The 14,524-nt window shown below is 58.7% G+C and overlaps 1 protein-coding gene across 1 annotated transcript; it reads left to right on the forward strand.

Annotated features, from left to right (window-relative positions):
• Window positions 1–4,652: 4,652 nt before the first annotated feature.
• IRX3 (iroquois homeobox 3) lies at window positions 4,653–8,254 on the forward strand. Its single transcript, XM_044256131.1, has 4 exons — window positions 4,653–5,780; window positions 5,958–7,077; window positions 7,261–7,327; window positions 7,816–8,254. Exons 1-4 carry the CDS (start codon window positions 5,514–5,516, stop codon window positions 7,868–7,870), a joined length of 1,509 nt encoding a protein of 502 aa, XP_044112066.1. The 5' UTR covers window positions 4,653–5,513; the 3' UTR covers window positions 7,871–8,254.
• The last annotated feature ends 6,270 nt before the right edge of the window (window positions 8,255–14,524 follow it).

The following is a 14,524-nucleotide window of genomic DNA, read 5'->3' on the forward strand; positions in this document are numbered from 1 at the left end:
TTCCTGGTGGCGCTCCATCACAGGCCTCGAAATATCAGGGGAGGGGGCTCAGAGGCCCACGGGCTGGGGGCGCCAGGGAACCGTAGTGAGCCAGGCGGGGGTTCCCATAACGAGGCTTTAATGAGGGGAGCGCGGCCGGCCTTTGTGGAGAAGCCCAAGGAGGCGGCGGCCCAGCCGCGCGCTCGGAGAGGTCACTTCCTCCCCGGGGCCGAGCACCCGCCATCCCGTTGAGGTCCAGCTGCGGCCACAAGGCCCGGTGCCCATTGCGGGCTCTCTGGGGCCCTCGCCACCCTTGCCGGCTCGGAATTGAGGCCGGAAACGCAGTCTTTTCCATGCAACAATGCAAACGCTCTCATTACCATCTCCTCAATATGCATGAAGAAATTGCGCGAGGCTGTCCGAGCCCCATCACCCGGCTCTGGCCTCAGCATCCAATAAGGCGACATATTCATCTCCCAAGATGGATGAGGAGGGGGCACCGCGGGGAAGGCAGATCCACAGAGTGGGGGTGGGGGTGGGGGGCGAGGGGACACGTCCTGGAGAGGAAGAGGAGAACCTGAGAGACAGACCAAGAAACCGGAGAAGCACATAGACTGGGATGAAAGAGAGAAGGAAAGACAGAAGAATTGGGGGGGGGGGTGAAGGAGAGGGTCCGTCGCAGTGGTAGAGAGATAAAAAGAGGCAAAATCAGGGCAGAGGGAAGGAGCCACTGCAAAATGGTCCAGAGGAACTAATAAAACGAACGAGGGGAGCGGAGGAAAGAGAAGGAAAATGAATGACTTAGAAATCGAATACCTAGAAAGTGGGAGAGACAGACAGACGGGGAGTGAAAAACAAAGGAGAAGGAGGCAGTGAAACTGCTCAAGTCAGGTGGAAAAAGGATGATCGTGGAGAGGTAAAGAAAAATCAGATCACTTGCGCTGAGGGCCAGGTTTTCGATCCCCGCCATCCTGGGCGCGGCGAGTCGCGGGCCCCTCGGAGCCTCGGGGGCGCGGGCCAGGCGGACTGGGGACGCGCGAGGGCGCAGCGGGGAGCCAGGGGCAGTCGGCCGGCCTCGCGCCCCTCCTGGGGCCGCCGGGCCGGCTCCAGGGCGTCCGGGACTGACTCCCGGCCCACTGCACGCGTCGCGGCCCGCAGCTGCGGCAGCCGGCCGGGCGGCCTCTCCCCCGCCGAGAGCAAAGTTGGCAAAGTTTCTCCCAAAGTTTCCCCGACGCTTCTCGGGACCCAGGGACCGATCTCAAGGCCCCGGCGACCGGTGGGGAGCCGCAACCCCTTTCCCGGGCGGCTCTGCAGGCCGCCCGCCCGTGCCTCCTGGGATCCCCGGGGTCCGAATTCCGGCCTGATGCAAATCCCTCCCCGTGCGGACGCCAGGCCACGCACTCCGGCGTCCGCAGGGCTGCTAATAGCGGAGAGAGAGAATGCGGAAGAGGGAGAGAGAGAGAGAGAGAAGAAAAAAATATTCTCAGCTCAATTTAAGTCTCATGGAAAGGGCTTACAACTGTAATTAAATCATTAAATTCTTGTCTACGCTTCACAGAGCGGAGAGAAATTAACTTCCCACCAACCTCATTTTCTATTTGAACATGAAATAATGATTTTCTGCCCGTCTAATTACAAAGCCAACATCTGATCAAGCCAGCATCCAGAGGGGATTATCGCATGCACGAGTATTAGACCTCATTACCAGCTTGAGTGCAAAATTATTACATCTTGTAATTGGATGGTGAGATTTATATACAGATCGGCCCGGTTTCTGTAAGATTGTAATTACAAGCTTCGTTGGTTAGCTACTTATCAGAACTTTGCAGGAAAACAAAACAAATGACTGAGGAAAACGAGCATTTCATTAACCTGTAACCCGAGCGCGGGGGGGAGGGAGCGGTGGGAGCGAGCGCCGCGGCGTCTGCAGGAAGCGGAGGGATCGGCGGCCGCACTGCAGCCCGGGGACTTCGGTTCTGGGAGGGAAGGACAGAAGACCGGCCTCGGCGGGGAGACCTAGGGCTGCAGCGGCGCCCCCCGACGGGGACGCTAGCGCACCGTGAGGTTGGGCGAGGAGAGGGCAGAAAGGGGGCCTGGTGGCTAGCGGCTCGCGTGCAGTGCTTGGCGCTGCCCCTGAACCTGGCGGGCCGCCGGCTCTGGGCAGACGTCTGGCCGAGCGGCACCAGGTGCGAGTCCAGCGAGCGCTGCTGTGTGCACCAAACGTGTGCTATGGTCACCCTCTCCGTACACTGACACACTCGGGGCCGCGTAGAGAGAGCGTCTACAGCAAGCCTCCGAAGCGTTGTGTGTGCGCTGGGGACGTTGGAAGAAGGAGAAAAGACGGAGAAGCTTTTGTGTGCGGCGCGTTTTTGCGCGCATGACTTTTCCAAATCAACTTCCCGTGCACCTGCTTCTCCTCCCTGTGTGAGTGTCAAACTCTGACGTCCTCCCTTGGATTAGAAATCTCTGGAAATGGTTCGGCTGTCCTCGAACTCGAGAGTGCAGTCCGGGGCCGGGCTCTACTGGCCCGGTCGAGTTGCGGAGCTAGTGCCACGTCGGGGCTTGGCCGCCTAGTCCCGAAGTAAAGCGCGGACCTCCCGGGCCAGGGCTGATCTCTGCGGGACGCTAGGGTAGCGGAAAGGCCGCTTCTGCTCGGGACCCGGGACGCCGGGCGGGACCTGATTAATCGAGGTTCTTGGGTACGCGAATGGGTTTGGCGGTTCTCCTTTTGGGTCATGGGAGCCCTCGGACCTGCGTGGTTGGTTCACAGAGAACCACCTCGCCCCTTCCCTGGCCTCTTTCCCACCTCATGCAGCTCGATGCAGCCAGGTCGATAGCTGGTTAATGCGGAGGAAGCATCTCCCCGGCTTATGGTTTTGTCTTTTCCTTCAGGAAGAGCTGAGTTTTAAAAAGTGAGCGTTTCATCCGGGCATTTACAGCGCACCCCACAGTCTCCCCACCTCGGCATCTGGCTCTTGGCTCTCTGCGTTCCCGTGCCACCATTTGGTGCAAACTCTGGGGTTCAGGGCCGTCGAGGCTCGAGGTCGGACACCTAGGAAGCACTCTGGGAAATAATGGTACCCTCAATTTTGTAACCCCTGGATTTTCCGTGAGAAGGGGACCCCATGATTCCCGAAGCCACTTGGCTGAGAGGTTTAACTGGAAACGAAATCAGGCGCCGGGGAAACATTTCAAAGCCACAGCTTCCCCTGATATCATCTCCTCTGGGGAGACTCCAACTGCGGCCAAGGCCAGGTATCAGGCAGAATAGCAGGTGGGGAAGGGATATGGGTAAGACCTCGCCCGAATGTGAGAAGGCCGCACCGTCAGTTTCCCCAATCAACACAAAAACTGGTGGCCCCCAAACTTTCTCTTGTCTCCACCCCGCGCACACACACACACACACTCACACACCCCGCAATTTTTCTCTGGAGCCGCTGCCCTGTGCGAAGACGGGTGAAAGGAGACGGGGTGTGAGGGGTGGGGTCAAAACTGGCAGTTCATTCCTGAACTGGACCTGCCCAGAGCTGCTTAGACTGGAGAGACAGGCGGTCCGAGGCTCTCCGATCCCTCCGCTCTGGTGGAATTCGGATTCAATCCCTCTATCAATCAGCGCGCGGCGGCCAGTTTCCGCCTCACAGCCGGGGCTGGCCACTCCATGACCGAGTTACCGCCCCCGTGCTGTCCCTGGGGCGCTACCGCTGCAGGCCTGGCCTGTGTATCTATCGGTCGCCGCCGAGGCCTAAAGCTTTTAGCCCGGAGTCGCTGCGATTCCGGGAATTTCAATCCCGCGGTCGGCTGCACGCCCTAATCCGTGAGGTTGGGCGTTGGGATCCTGGGATTTCAGGTTTGATTGAGGAAATATCCCATAGATAACCAAAAGTCTTGCCTGCCATCCCCACCCGAGACGGTGATGGGATCTCTACAGAAAGAAAACAGTTTGGCACGGTGACCAGGGAGCAGAGGAAGGGGTAGGGAAACGAAGTGTGTCTCCCGACTAAAAATTCCAATATACAAACTTCTCGAAGCGCTCTCGCAAAGTTCCTGGAGCTTCCTCCACCTGGCTCTCTGCTCCTCCGCCTACCCGCTTAGGACGCCGCTAGGCTCCACATCCCAGCATAGGGTTCCCAGGGGGTCCACACTGCAGCCCCTGCCGAGGCAGAGCCCGCCATTTCTAATGAGAGGTTCGCACCCGGACACAGGCGCCGTTAAAGTAGCTGATTTCAGGGTTTGGTGCTCTGGGTAGGGGGCTGCTCGCTCCCCTGGGGAATGAGATGGCCTTTGAAGGCTCCACTAGAACGCACCCCCTCGTCCCTCGTACCACTCCTCTAGCTTCTTCCCTACTCCGCTGAGAGTGGCCTGGCATCTAGAGGTGCAAGCCGAAAAGGGGGCCTGGGCCGAGGAAAGCCCCAGCGCCTACGCTGGACCGAGATCCGGTCCCGACCCAGGCCCGGCGCTGGGGCGGGGAGAGAGGTACCGAGGGCCGGGCAGCGGGGAGGGGCAAGCTGACCCAGTACTAACCCGCGTCCCAGTACCTCCCGCTGCCCCTCCCGGCGCAGGCCGGAGGGGGCGGGCAGGGACTCCGAGCGCCCGGGCTCGCGTCCCCGCCCCGCCCCGCCCAGCGCGCAGTATCCTCCGGGGTGGGCGGCCTCGCCTGGAAGGCGCCCCGGCGATTGGCGACTCGGGAAGGAGACGCGAGGAAAAGTCGAATAAGAGGGCGAGACGTCAGACCCGAGATTTGGGGAAGGGCAGGGGAGGAGGTGAGGGCGGGGACGGACACACAGACACAGGCTCAGACACGGATCCACGGATCCACACCCCCCGCACGGCACCTTAAGTGTCCCCAACTTTAGGCCGCCTGAGCCCAGGGCGCCGCCAAGGCCAGGGGTGGGGGTAGTGGGGGAGTTATGGGAGTAGGCAGAGTGAGATAAAAAGAGGGGAGAAGAAAGAGTGAACTGAGCAGAAAGGGGAGAAGAGAGAAGGAATAGAGAGAACGGAAAAGCAGGAGAGGGAAGAGAGTTTCCGAGAGTCCAGGAGAGTGAAAGAGCCCGAAGGAGCGGAAGCGATCCTAGGGGCAAGAGGAGCGCAGAGAGGGAGGGAAGAGGAAGGGCGAGGAGGGGGAGTGAAAATAGAGGAGGGCGAAGGAAGCGAGGCGCGACACTGCTCGGGGAGAGGAGGGCACTGAGGAGCGAGGCGCGGGCAGAGGCTGCTCCGGCTGGCAAGAGGAGGGAGCGCGGCGCAGAGAGAGGAGGGGCTTGCGGGCCCGTAGAAATGTCAATCAGAGCCCGGAGCCCCGGGAATCTCCGCCAATCTGTTCGGACCTGACCTGGCTCCTCGCCGCCGCCACCGCCGCCGCCGCCGCCGCCGCCGCCGCGGAGCAGATCAATAGGCGAACGCGGAGCGCAGCTCAGCGCGGGAGGCAGCGCGGCCCCAGCCCGGCCCAGCCCCCGATGCGCGCCGGAGCCCGCGGGCGGCGCTGAGCAGGGTGGCCCCGGGGGCCGGGCCCCCTCTCCGTCCGTGCCCCGCGGGCCATCATGTCCTTCCCCCAGCTCGGATACCAGTACATCCGCCCGCTCTACCCACCCGAGCGCCCGGGGGCCGCCAGCGGCGGCGGCAACGCTGGGGCCCGGGGCGGCCCAGGAGCCGGAGCCTCGGAGCTGGCCGCCTCGGGGTCCCTGTCCAACGTGCTCTCCTCTGTGTACGGGGCGCCCTATGCCGCGGCGGCAGCGGCTGCCGCAGCCGCCCAAGGCTACGGTGCCTTTCTGCCCTACGCCGCCGAGCTGCCCATCTTCCCGCAGCTGGTAAGCGCCCAGGGAGCCGGGGTGGGGTGGGGGAGGGCTGGAGAGCTGGGGCGCGGGAAGAGGTGAGCGCGCGGGCGTAGATGAGCGCGGCCCAGGCCGGGAGGGGGAAGGCGGCGACGGCTAGGGCTCACCCGCGCTCCCTCCGCGCGTGTCCCTTCCCTCTCCATGTGCGTACAGGGCGCGCAGTACGAGCTGAAAGACAGCCCGGGGGTGCAGCATCCGGCCGCGGCCGCCGCGTTTCCGCACCCGCACCCGGCCTTCTACCCGTATGGCCAGTACCAGTTCGGGGACCCGTCCCGTCCCAAGAACGCCACCCGGGAAAGCACTAGCACGCTCAAGGCCTGGCTCAACGAGCACCGCAAGAACCCCTACCCCACCAAGGGCGAGAAGATCATGTTGGCCATCATCACCAAGATGACCCTCACCCAGGTGTCCACCTGGTTCGCCAACGCGCGCCGGCGCCTCAAGAAAGAGAACAAGATGACTTGGGCGCCCCGCAGCCGCACCGACGAGGAGGGCAACGCCTACGGGAGCGAGCGCGAGGAGGAAGACGAGGAGGAGGACGAAGAAGACAGCAAACGCGAGCTGGAGCTGGAGGAGGAGGAGCTCGTGGGGGAGGAGGAGGACACGGGGGGCGAGGGCCTGGCGGACGACGACGAGGACGAGGAGATCGATTTGGAGAACTTAGACGGCGCGGCCACGGGGCCTGAGCTCGCCTTGGCTGGGGCGGCGCACAGGGACGGCGACCTCGGCCTGAGACCCATTTCAGACTCCAAGAATAGCGACTCGGACGACAGCTCGGAGGGCCTGGAGGAGCGTCCACTGCCGGTGTTGAGTCTGGCCCCAGCGCCACCGCCGGTGGCCGCGGTTCCGCCTTCTCCACCCTCTCCGCCTGCGGGCCTGGACCCCTGCGCTCCGGCGCCAGCGCCCGCCTCAGCCCTGCAGAAGCCCAAGATCTGGTCCCTGGCCGAGACGGCCACAAGCCCGGACAACCCGCGCCCCTCGCCTCCCGGCGCCGGGGGTTCTCCCCCTGGAGCCGCCGTCGCGCCCCCAGCCCTGCAGCTCTCTCCAGCCGCCGCGGCCGCCGCGGCCCACAGACTCGTCTCGGCGCCTCTGAGCAAGTTCCCCGCTTGGACCAACCGGCCGTTCCCAGGCCCGCCGCCGGGGCCCCGCCCGCACCCGCTCTCCCTGCTCGGCTCGGCCCCTCCACACCTGCTGGGACTTCCCGGAGCCGCGGGCCACCCGGCCGCCGCCGCCGCCGCCTTCGCTCGACCGGCAGAGCCCGAGGGCGGAACAGGTGACTACTGAGCGCTGGGTGCGGAGGGAGGGGGTGGGTTCTGGGGGTCGCCAGGGGGCAGACGGAGATGGGCAGGACCCCGGGGACGCAGGACGCTTACCACCCCGCGCCTGCCTCGAGCGGCCCTGAGTGCTGGAATGGAGCGCTCTAAAGGCCTTCCTTTTTCTTCCCCGCTTCCCTTAGATCGCTGTAGTGCCTTGGAAGTGGAGAAAAAGTTACTCAAGACAGCTTTCCAGCCCGTGCCCAGGCGGTAAGAGACCCCGCGGTAGGGGCAATGGTGGGACAGGCAAGTGGGGGAGGAACGAACGCGGAGGCCCACTCGACTTTCGGCCCCGGGGGAACGCCGCCGGGACGCGCTTTAACAAGTGTACGAACCCCACAGCCCTCCGTAGTCCCCCTGGGCCCACAGCCGGCTTGGCCATCCCAGTCCTGGCACCCGGGCGCGGCCCAGGGTATGGCGCGGTGGGCGCCGGAGCCCGGCCGGGCCAGCAGGCCCCTGGAGTGGGCGGCGGCTCTGGGACGCCCCTTCAGGGGTCTTCCAGCCGAGACCTCGGGTCTGATGCCTTCCTGCCCTTCTGATAGTTAAACCGGAAGCCCAACATCTGCAGCTGGAAGGCAGCTGACACTGAGACACCTCCCAGACCTCCCTGTGGCCTCAGCCCCCGGGTTGGGTCTCCTGGTCCTAGGCAGCGCCGGTGCCTCGCTACTCTTCCTACTACCATTGCTTCTCTCTTCCAGGCCCCAGAACCACCTGGATGCCGCTCTGGTCCTCTCGGCTCTCTCCTCGTCTTAGTACTTATTTTTTAAAAATTTTAAATCGTTGTAATAATTGTAAAAAAAAAAAAAAATTGCTCTGTATAGTTATGACTTGTAAGCATGTCCGTGTATGAATACCTTAAAAAAAAACTAAACAAAAAAAGAAAAAGAAAAAGAAAAAATGAAATAAAGCAAGTCCCCCCTGAGTCCTCCCCAAGTGGCTTCTGTACCCCACATTAGCTGAGTTTGTGAGGGGTTTTTTTTTTTTTTTTGGTTTGGTTGATTTTGGGGGGTGGAGTTTCCGTGAGAATAAGCGTGTCTGACTTTTTTTGTATATACAGCAAAATGTACATATGTGTGAACCAAATTGTACAAGAAAGTATCTATTTTTGGCTAAATAAATGAGCTGTTGCCACTTTGACTATAAGCCGCCTGTCTGACCCCCCCCAATGATGGATCTATTTGGTTTCTGTTTTGTTTTGTTTTATTTTATCCACTCCCCACACCCCCCATGTTTGAAGAGTCGCTGGGATCAGCGGAAAGGGAGAATAAGACCATTTTTTCCGAAGAGAGCAGTGACGGAGGAGACAGAAGTGGTGGGCCTGGGCTCGCCCTTGGAGGTGAGGCAGATGCAGACGTCGGGGGGCGCCCATGGGAAAGGGCAGAGAAGACAGAGGGGAAACCGACACGATGCCCTCCAAGGAGCCTGGGTGATTGGACCCACCCAGCCTGTCCACGGTAGAGCCTACTCTGATAACAAAGCAAAAAGACTCAGAGAAGGGTCTGGAAGCTGAAGGACTAGGGTGGGAAGTTCTCATCACTCCAGCAACCCCATTCTTAGATAGGCACAACTGAGGTTTGCTCAGTCCAAACTCCTTCCAACCTCATTGGGCCCCTAGACTCTTCCTTCTAGATACAAGGGTGTGGGGTGGCGGTGAGTAGGGGGAGGGTATGGAGGAGCCGGCAGCCTAGGGATGCCCATCGTCTCTTCTGGGTGACTGTGCCCAGCCCGAATGGAGAGTTGGGGACCCAGGTCCTGGTAGTATCTGTGCGTCTCGGCACACCAGCGGGTTTTTCCCAAGTGCCCTGGAAGGACAGCTTTCTGGGGTCCCGTGGAGGGGAACAGGGGTGTTCCTGGCTGGAGTACCTATGGATCCTGGATTGAGACTCCCCGCCCGTCAGGGGGTGGGCTGGCTGGGGGAGGGAGGCAGGAAATTTGGGGCTGGAGCTCCCTCTACAGGACAAAAGCGCCACTAGGCACCTACCTCAGGCGGCCTCTCCAGCCAGGGCAGGCCAGGCCCTCCGCGGGCCCCTTCCTCGCTCCCTCCTCGACCCCTTGTCCTCTCTTTCAGTCCGCCAGCCTGGCCCAACTCTGACTTGAACAAGTTGTAGGGAGCACAGGAAGAGTGCCGCCGAAGTGGAGGGACCTTGTTTATACCTCAGTCCCCAGGTTTAGTTGGTAAACTTATAGGGTGGCTGTGCCCACCCACACCCTGGTGGTGGAGCCTGTGGCAGTCCCGCGTGTCCCCTGGGAGGTTTGGAAAGAACTTGCGGACCCAAAGCCATAGAACAAGGCACAGCGTGTTCAATTTAGTGTACACTTCTAGGGCCGGCCAGAGCAGGGTAGGTCCTGGAAGGCCCCATCCATGACTCAGGCAGCTCCCCGCATGGCCCCCAGGGAACCCCACAGAACCTGGGTAAACAGGGTGTGGTGGCCCCTAGGGGCAAGGGGGAAAGAGGGTCTGTTGGTGGCCAGTATGAGTTGGCGGCCTTTCCCAGAGCGCTGGTGAAACAGGTTGGTTTCTGAGCAAAGACCTTCCAAGGGAGGCTGCGACTCCCCGCTTGCCCCGCCCCCCCCCAGGTGGGAGGTGTCTCTCAGGCTCCCTCCCCTTCCAGCTCTTTCAGGGGTGTTTGTGGGGTTCAGACTCCTTCCCAGGTCCCAGAAGCGGGCTGTGGTCCAGCTCAGGCACTGGGCGGCCTGCCACATGGAACAGGCTTCAACTCTCTGGGTCTTAAATGTCAGAGGCCAGGGTTTCGGGGCCAGGCAGAGGCCTCTGCTGTTGGCATGAGTATCTTCAGGTGGGCGGTCAGCTAGTGCCTTCAGGCTTCATTGTGGCGCAGACCCAGCTCTCCAGTCTCCAACCTGTGAAACTCTTAACTTCTCTGTGCTCTATTTCCTCATCTGTGAAATGGGAATCATGGTGCCTACCTCGCAGGAGGGGCCGATGAGAGAAAGCAGGTCTGGTGCTGACATGCCCAGGGAAGGTAAATAGCCCTAGTCTTACTAATACACTATTCTAGACTCCCAGACCCCTCTCTTCGCCTCTGGGCACAATTCTGCCCACCCACTCCCCTAGACCATGACAATGAGGTGTGTGGCTTCCAAGCACCTCAGGACCCAGGTCAACCCAGGGAGAAAGGTAAGTCCCCAGACCAGGGCGATCGGGGGAGGGGGCACAGCAGCATGCAGACAGCCTTTCCACGTGGAAGGACCACCAACCACCAAGGGAGGAGGGAAGGCATCTGTTCACAGGGAGGTAGGTGTGGAGAGGCCAAGCCAAGCTTGGGAAAAGTCTGACCCGCCCTCTGTCCTTGGTGACTCTCTAGTGTAAACCCTGCAGCCTGGCTCACCTCTTCAGACCAGCTCATTCCAGGGATAATGGTCCCCGGATGAGACCAGTTTTGCCCCTACTGGAAGGGCGGGGTGTGGGGGGTGGCAGAGGAAAGCTGGGGGAGACCTGGGAGTGGCTTCTGTGTCCCACAGAACACATGGGCCCTTCACATGGCCCTATAATGACCCCCATAAGAGAATGCGATCAAAACGAAGAAGATCCCATGGGCTTTCTAGCCAAAATAGGGCAAAGGAGGCAGCTCTCCTCCCCAGTTCACCAGGAGCAAGGTCTCTGTCCTCCTCCTTGAGCCATCCCCTCCTCTCCCTCCTTTCAGGGATCCCAGGAAGTGCCCCTGACCCCACTTTATTGTGCGGATCTAAAATTTTAAAAAGAAAAAGGAAGCTGGAGGGGTAGGGTTCACAGAGAGAGAATGAGAGAGAGAGAAGCAAGCCAAAGAAGAACAAGGAGTAAGAGAGAATATCTAGGAATCCTATCCTGGGTCCTGATTAAGCTTCAATTAGAAATAAAATATGTCAATCACTCCGCCTGGAAGGGGTTCCTGCTGTCGGGGCTGGTTATGCAAAGCACGCCAAGGTGTGTGGGGATAATCAATTAGGTCAGAGGAAGGAGTGTATGTCACTGCTTCCCTCATTATCTGCATGGAGCTGGAGGGTGTGTGGGGGGGCATCACTGGGCCAGAGAGCCGGAGGAGAATAAAATTATCTCCCTAAGTGATGGCCCACCTCTGGGACTGGGACAGTCACCGTTTCCAATTGAATTTATTTTCACGGAAATACAGGGAGGAGGAAGCAGGGTCCGGTCAGAGGGCAACATGGGAAGGCTAGTGCGGCAGAGGCTTCCCCCAGAGAGGAGAAGAAAGGGTGCTCCGGCCACCTACCTGTCCCAGGTGAGGAGAGAGGACAGGGCAGGGCCTCACCTGCTGAGCAGGTGGTCTCCAGGCCCCCTGGAGGGACTACCCACTGTCTCAGGCCCGAGCTTTGGAAGGTAAGCAACAGGGATTGAACGCTTGGGTAAGAATTGGATGTCACACATCTTCACTGATTTATTGGGACTTTCCATCAGGAAGTCTGGCTGTAGGCCTTATTATTTGTGTCTTTCTAGAACGTTCTCTGTATCCTGTAACTCCTGGCTGCTTGTACCCTCTGCCTCTACCAAATGAAAAAGGGCAATCGAGGGTATAGACAGATTGCATCTGTGGCTAGAGCTACCTCCAACTTGAGTAGAGGCAAGTGTCACCCCGACTCAAGGCTCCGCGTTCACCAGCTGCGTGATGGTGGGGACTGGATTAGATGAATTTGTTCCAAGCCAAGGTTGTCTCATATTGGGCATTAATGGAGGGGGGCCCATAACCTCTCCGGATGTTGCCTCCTGATCCTGATCAGCCTTGTCATCGGATCCAGCCAGCCAACATGACCCCATTGAAAATGTCTCCCGGTGATTGTATCAGGGTCAACCTGGCTTACGTGGACCTCCTGCTTCCCTCCCAACAGAGGCTCCAACCCCTCTAAAGACCATCCGATTGTTTGCGTGGAAAACCCCACAAGGCGTCTTTTCCCGAGGGTGGAAGGGGTGAGTAGCCAGGGCAAGCTTTGGAAGAGGTCCTGAGGTAGAGCAGTGGTTCCCTGCTGGGGGAGCCCCCACTCCCAGGACACACGACAATATCTGAGGACACTTTCCACTGCCATGACTGGGATGCTGCGGCATGTCATGGTTGGAAACCAGAGATGTGGCTGACACCAGGGATGCTGTCCCACAGACACAGGCCAGCCCTGATGGCAGAGAATCATGGGGTCCAAATTGTACATCATGCCTCCGTCGAGAAATCAAGGGGAGGGAGGGGGGAGGTGGCTGGGGCGATTAGAGCAGCATGTTTTCTCGCAGAAACACACAGCTTGCGGTGGGAAACCTTAAAGAAGGATGCTAAGGGCGGGGGGGTGGGGGACTTTTGCTCTTTAAGACTTATGACCCTGAAAGGGGGCCAAAGGGGTGAGAGGACATGAGCAGGAAACTTGGCCAGCCTGGAAACCGGTATAATAGGTTTCGGCTCTCTGAACCACTGGACGTGGGATCATCTCAGGAGAGAGAGACAGAGTCATCTCCAAAGAGGATGTGTGTCTGGAAATTTGGGGCCTTTCTCCCTGGATATTTATATCAGGAGCAGGTTACGGGAATGTTCTCACAGATGAAAGTCTGACTCCTGTGGTTTGGCTCATAATTGCCACCTCTGAACCGCTGCCAGCCCTTCCTGCACATAAATGTGCCCATTCATTTACCTGCTTATTTTACCCCAGAGCAGGTGTGTGTGTGTGTGTGTGTGTGAGCGAGTGTGCACACGCATGGGTGTGTGTGAGTGTGTGCGGTTGTGTGGGTGTGGTGGTGTGTGTGTGAGAGTGTCCGTGCGTGCGTGTGGGTGTGTGAGTGTGCACAGGGTCATGGGGGAGCATGTAGGTGTGCAGGTGTGGATGTGTGTGTGCATGTGCCTGGGTGTGCGTGCGGGTGAGTGTGTGGATGCATGTGGGAATGTGTGTGTATGTGCGGATGTGTAAGCGTGGGGGGGTGCGGGTATGAATGTGGGGGTGTGTGTGTGAGTGTGTGTGCGGGCGTGGGTGTGGGTGTGTGGGTGAGCGTGGGGGTGCGTGGGTCTGTGTGTCCTGTGTCAGGAAGCAGGAAGGAGACAAAGGCCGGGTAAGGTCTTACTCGGGCCCGGCCGTCTAGGGCGAGCAGGCTGTGATTTCATGGTTTTTGTGCCCGCGGCGAGCCCCACATTCTCCCACTGCTCTAGGCCGCTAACAAGTGGGCCCGCAGCCCTCCGGGGCCTTTGGAGTGCACTCATCTGAGAGATTGTGCTTTTCTCAGCCGCTCAGATTTATTTTGCTAAAGTTACAGGGCAATTATGGAAATGCGCCCTTTGAAGCTGGGCTGATTTCTCTTTATTTTCTTCTCCCTGACAAAGCAGAGCTTCCCTGCCTCTTGTGGGCCTTTTTTTTTTTTTTAAACCCTGCTCTCTCTTTCTCTCTTTCCTCTCTCTTCTTTTTCCTGATAATTATTAGATAGCGGGAGTTTCCAGGGGTAATTTGAAAAAAATCTTTGGAACACTGATAAAAATGTGTGTAGATTAAAATGACGTTACTATTATTTTAACGTTACGGGTTTTGTTTTGTTTTGTTTTTTTCAAATGGGATTTTGATGGCCAGGAGGAGAGAAATGAATTAATGATAGCAAGAATCAGGAACCTCATGCCCAGATTGTGGGCCTAGAACATTCTTGCCAGCCTAGGGCCCAGCATTGGGAGGCCCAAGTCTGCCTGGCAGGCCACCTGGCCTCCTGGGGCTCCCCCTGGGCTCCCAGAATGCTTAGCTCCGCAAATTCAACAGGATGAATGCCCTGCTCCCCTTTCCTCACATGTCGGGACCAAGAGGCCCAGACTCAACAGAGCTGTGTTTTCTGGGCTTTGTACATTATTTCTCACTGTTGCACGGAATCTGGAAGCTCTGTGTGAACCAACCCAACTTATTTCCCTCTTTCCAGCCTGTTTTGCTTGACTTGACACTGGGGTGTTGAGGAAAAGTGTCTGTAGCCAGATGGTGTCAACCTCAGTGCTGGTGAGGACTTCGATGGGGAAAGTGGCCTGCTTGGGGGGGGGGGGTTCCCTCAGTTTCTATTTTTTAGAGTAGCTTTGAAGTTTTCTTTGTCCATATTTTTCTTTGCTCCTTCCTTCCTCCTTTCTTGTCTTCGGAGGGGAATGGCTCATTATCTATATACAAACACTAACAGAAAGTCTCCTTGCCCTCAAGAGCTTGGTGTTGGCCTCAGTGACTGGAGTGGAGGCCAATGTCTTGTCCTAGTTCCTTTACTCTATTTCATAAAATAAAATAAAATAAAGTGGAGTTAAGTGCATATTATTTAATAGGTCTAACTGTTAACCATGCTAACCCCTTCCCATGAATTTTAGTTCACTATCACAACCTCCATCTTGGGGAGGGGAGGGACCCGATGAAGAAATTAAGGCTTAAAGACAACGTCAGTTTAAGAGACTCTTCTGGTACCAGGCAGAACAT

Source organism: Neovison vison, chromosome 7, assembly GCF_020171115.1.
Source record: "Neovison vison isolate M4711 chromosome 7, ASM_NN_V1, whole genome shotgun sequence".
Lineage (NCBI taxonomy): Eukaryota > Metazoa > Chordata > Mammalia > Carnivora > Mustelidae > Neogale > Neogale vison.